The sequence below is a fragment of the Sinocyclocheilus grahami genome, unplaced genomic scaffold, assembly GCF_001515645.1.
Source record: "Sinocyclocheilus grahami isolate Dianchi unplaced genomic scaffold, SAMN03320097.WGS_v1.1 scaffold1621.1, whole genome shotgun sequence".
Classification (NCBI taxonomy): domain Eukaryota; kingdom Metazoa; phylum Chordata; class Actinopteri; order Cypriniformes; family Cyprinidae; genus Sinocyclocheilus; species Sinocyclocheilus grahami.
In genome coordinates this window covers 5,340-10,479 of record NW_015506800.1, presented here as the reverse complement: position 1 = coordinate 10,479, position 5,140 = coordinate 5,340, and the positions used below count along the sequence as shown (strand labels likewise).

The 5,140-nt window shown below is 45.6% G+C and overlaps 1 protein-coding gene across 1 annotated transcript in view; it reads right to left on the bottom strand.

The window, feature by feature from the left end:
* LOC107571604 (protein transport protein Sec24A-like) overlaps positions 1 to 5,140 on the bottom strand; it is a 24,969-nt gene that overhangs the window by 15,045 nt on the left and 4,784 nt on the right. Inside the window, exons 3-7 of the mRNA XM_016257933.1 lie at positions 3,182 to 3,784; positions 2,105 to 2,185; positions 1,741 to 1,862; positions 502 to 683; positions 327 to 429 (exon numbers count right to left, since the gene is read on the bottom strand). Of these exons, the coding sequence (XP_016113419.1) occupies positions 327 to 429; positions 502 to 683; positions 1,741 to 1,862; positions 2,105 to 2,185; positions 3,182 to 3,784 (1,091 nt within the window). The remainder of the gene's footprint in view (positions 1 to 326; positions 430 to 501; positions 684 to 1,740; positions 1,863 to 2,104; positions 2,186 to 3,181; positions 3,785 to 5,140) is intronic.

Here is a 5,140-nt window from a genome sequence, read left to right as displayed (position 1 = left end):
ATTGCTGTGTGTGAGCATGTGTGAGTGTGTGTGTGAGTGCGTGTGTGAGCGCGTGTGTGTGTGAGCGCGTGTGTGAGAGAGCGTGTGAGCGTGTGTGTGTGTGAGCGCGTGTGCGTGTGTGAGCGCGTGTGCGTGTGTGTGTGAGCGTGTGTGTGGGTGTGAGCGTGTGTGTGTGTGAGCGCGTGTGCGTGTGTGAGCGCGTGTGTGAGCGCGTGTGTGTGTGAGCGCGTGTGTGAGCGCGTGTGTGAGCGTGTGTGTGTGTGAGCGCGTGTGCGTGTGTGAGCGTGTGTGTGGGTGTGAGCGTGTGAGACAGATCCGTGACTCACTGAGAGGTCTTTAAAGGGGTGCAGCAGGAGGCCGAGGGGAAGCTTGGCTTTGTTCAGCAGGGACTGAGTCTGCGGGATGCTGGTCAGAGTACAGCGGAACACCCTGAGGACGAGAACACAGTCAGTGAAGCGCACAGAACCGTCAGCGTGAGCATGTGTGAGTGAGGGCACTGACTCTGGGCTGCAGTTTATCTTCTGCAGGTCCTGCGGCAGACAGGGCACCGGCGGAGGCACGGCTCCTGGAGGAAGAAGGCTGCGCTCCTGCAGCAGATTAACGGCCCTCAGGGCCTCTGGAGGCTGAGACTGCAGGCTTAACGATGCTAACGAGGGGCTCAGCTGAGCTGCGCCAGCAGACGGCTGGACATGAGAGAGGACAGGACAAACAGCGGCTTGATTCTGCTTCAAACACACACACACTTTCAGACAATCGAGGACAAACAGCCTGTGTTTCAGCAAACGGTCAGTAAGAGGACTCGTTTAAACCTTCAGCACATCGTCAGCCTCACGATCAAACCAAATCTCATTAGCCGCTTTATTCTTTGTTCACTGTATTATATTTCCTGAATCTAAGCATATGCATACTTGTATTCTTTTTACAACATTACAGTTTGTCCATAACTTTGTTATATGATTTTAAATGCTGCATACTGTAGGGCTGATATTGGGAAAAACCTGACAATGCAATTTTTTCTGTATATACACGTTTCATATATTGTGATATGAAAAAATAGACTTTTTACCAAATGACTTGAATATATCTGTTTGGAAAGAAATAATAATTCTAGAATAATTGGGGTGATTTTGTTGGGGGAGCTTTAGCAAATAAAACAGAAATAAAGAAATAATAATGACTTTTATTGTAATTATTATAAATATTAAACAAAATAGGAAATCTATTGTACTAATGACATTACACCTGTAAAAAATACATTTCATATATATATATATATATTTTTTTTTTTTTATATTGCACTAGAAAATTAAGTTTTTATTCTGATGTTTCTGGAAAATAAATCTATTAAAAAAAAAGAATCCGTTTGATTAAATCACAGGCTTTGCGATTTGTGAAGTAGAATGTACTTAATACTACTAACAATAAATTATTAAAACTTATTCCTTTTAAGGAATAATAACACAATATTTCTCCCATATTTTAATTTGAATAGCAAACCCCCTTGTTTGCCAAAATAAAGTTTGTTTTCATTTGATTAAAAGATAAAATAAATTGTTTTATGCCTTCATTTGATAACCAGAAAAATTAAAATACACAACACAGAATTTCTGAAAAAAATAAAAAAAGTTGTTTTTATGCATGAAATAAAATTAGATTCAACCATTAAAAAGGAGTCCAGAAAAATTAAAACAGAAAAAAATTGAATTTTGGAAAAAATAAAACTGATTTCATAGACGGAACCTGTGTGTACAGCTGCGTCTGCGCAGGAGGGGCCGTCTGCGCGCCGGACACACTCCGATAGACCGGCTGCAGTGAGGGGTACCCGTGCATCTGTGCAGGGTGAGCGGGATACACTGCTGCTGCTGCAGAAACACAAGCTCCATCAGTTATCAGCGCTGCGCTCACAACATCATCACAGTCTGAGAGCACAGCAGCGCAGGATCAGCAGCAGTTATCAAATCATTCGGTTTTTGCACTGTGCATGAAGAACCTTTTAAGATTTAATTTAAGCTTGATGATGACGACAGAGCTTTAATTTTTGGGTGAACTATCCCCTCTGATCCGGAGTGAGTGCACAGGTCTGTGGAAGCGGGCGCTCTCTTACCGTCGCTGTGTGCGGCGAGCAGCGGCCCCGTCACAGCTGCAGGCGTCTGATGGAGAGCCATGACACTCAGCGCAGGGGGAGCTGCCACACATCAGAAGAGGAGAACGCTTCACATCAGTGAGACAGAACACAATACAATAATAAAGCTATTCACTCTCCATAGATTCTTATTCAGCTGAACCAGCTTTTGCTTCACCGTCTCATAGCAATGAAAATGAACTTCTAAAAGCAGAAATACTCAACGCAGCTCAATTAATGTGAGGTCATTAAATAGTGAGAGCAGAATCAGTGCCACCCAGTTGAAATATTGTGCCAAACATTCAATGACGTTGCATTTACTTCATGAATAACATGCATGTGTTTGCCCATGAAAATAAACTATTACTGAAGAGCATTTGTGGAGCTGTGAAGGCAGATAAACGCTGACGAGCTGCTATCTGTGTGTGTGAGAGTGAGTGTGTGTCTGTGTGCGCGTGCCTGTGCGCGTGTGTGTCTGTGTGAGTGTCTGTGTGAGAGTGTGAGTGTGTGTGTGTTTGTGTGTCTCTGTGAGAGTGTGTGTGTGTGTGTGTGAGAGAGAGTGTCTGTGTCTCGGTGTGAGAGTGTGTGTGTGTGAGAGAGTGTCTGTCTGTGCGCGTCCCTGTGTGTGTGTGCGCGCGTCTGTTTTTGTGCGCGCGCATGCAGAGGCACACTGATCCTGATCCACTCACTGCATGGGCTTCAGTCAGAGAAGCATGAACACACGAGAAACGCCGTCTGAATGTCTCAAACCCATCATTTACAGATGTCTCTGTCCAAAGCATTTGTTTTTGCAAGTGTAGCTGAATGATACTGCGATGTGGATAAACATTCAACATCTATAACAGCTGCTGCTGAGATATCCAGACTAGAGAAGGCTGAATTTGGAATAATAGTTTTTTTATGTTTCTGAAATAAGTCTCTTCTGCTCATCAAGGCTGCATTTATTTGATCAAAACCTGATCCTACAGTAGAAACAGTGAAATATTATTAGAATGTAAAAGTCTAAAACAGATGTACCGGTCACAGCAGCAGTGTATTGTGTAATATTATGGGATGTACCGGTCAAGGCAGCAGTGTTCACAGAGGGTGCGGGTGGCTGCACAGTGTTGAGGAGGACAGGAGGAGCGCTGGTGCCGCTGCGGTGCATCACTGGCGGGACGGGGCTGGCGTGGCTCCCTGCGGGGCTCCAGACGGACTGCTGAGGATGCTGGGAGATGCTGCTGTGGCTGATGGGCTGCTGAGGATGCTGGGAGATGCTGCTGTGGTTGATGGGCTGCTGAGGAGGCTGGGAGATGCTGCTGTGGCTGATGGGCTGCTGAGGAGGCTGGGAGATGCTGCTGTGGCTGATGGGCTGCTGAGGATGCTGGTAGCTGCTGCTGTGGCTGATGGACTGCTGAGGATGCTGGTAGCTGCTGCTGTGGCTGATGGGCTGCTGAGGATGCTGGTAGCTGCTGTGGTTGAGCGTGCCAACGGGTGAAGGCTGGGGACGGCTGCTGTTGCTGTAGAGGCTCGGGCCGGCCGGCGGAGGGCCTTTGCTCGGCAGGGTGTTGATGAAGCCCGGCTGCGGCGGTGCCATGAAGCGCTGGTTACAGGGGAAAACACCAACGGGGTTCTGCGACGGACCTGCGGCACAAAACAACACAAAAGAGTCTGTTACAAATCAAACACTCACCAACTACAAACAACGCAGCGGGCTTAACTGGTCATCATAGACTAGTCCTGTAATCAGATTAACTCAGGAGAATGTAATCTTGACCTGGATGAAGATCTCGACATCCACTGAATGGAAGACAGAGAAACCACAGGCCAAACAAAGAGTAGTGAGGATAAATGAGCGATCAAAACTCAAGAAGTTCAAGCTCTTGTGATGCAGGAGTTAAAAACAAAGCGATCTGAGGCTCTGAAAGCACAGATGACTGTAATAAAGCACTGACTCACGAACTATAGAGAAGCAACACACACGTTTGATTCTGGGACATCTGTCAGGCACTTTACTCTGTAAAACTGCTTTAAATAATATGTACTGTTAAAAAACAAATATGTCGAGCTGAAATGTGCAAACACTTAGATCAGATAATCATTATAAAAATAATAAGATGAAGAATTTTCAGAAATGAGTTTCAGGCCCTGAGAAACACATCAGTGCAATCACATGCATTCTCAAAAAATCTAACTCATGCTCTCAGATGGTTTACCATATTAATGCACCATGGTATTTGGGTACTTAAAATATTTAAGTCAGTGGACAGAAATAAATCAATATAAAAACCGTGGCATATGAATGTGTACGGTCACATTTCTGTTAAACTTCTAATTTTTCATATTTAACCATTTTTACTTTCACTCCTGCACTGTGACTAATCTATGAAACGAGTTTCATAACATCCTCCCGTTTACACACACACACACACACACACACACACACACAGAGACACACACAATCTCACTCACACACAGACTCACACACACACACTCTCACTCACACACACAGAGACACACACACTCTCACTCACACACAGACTCACACACACACACTCTCACTCACACACACAGAGACACACACACTCTCACACACACACAGACTCACACACACACACACTCTCACTCACACACAGACTCACACACACACACACACTCTCACTCACACACAGACTCACACACACACACACACTCTCACTCACACACAGACTCACACACACTCACACTCACACTCACACACAGACACTCTCACTGACACTCTCACTCACACAGACACTCTCACTCACACACACACACAGACACACTGACACACACTCTCACTCACACACACAGACACACACACACTCTCACTCACACACAGACTCACACACACTCACACTCACACTCACACACAGACACTCTCACTGACACTCTCACTCACACAGACACTCTCACTCACACACACACACAGACACACTGACACACACTCTCACTCACACACTCTCTCTCTCACACACACACACACACACTCAGGCATACACACTCACTCACACACACACA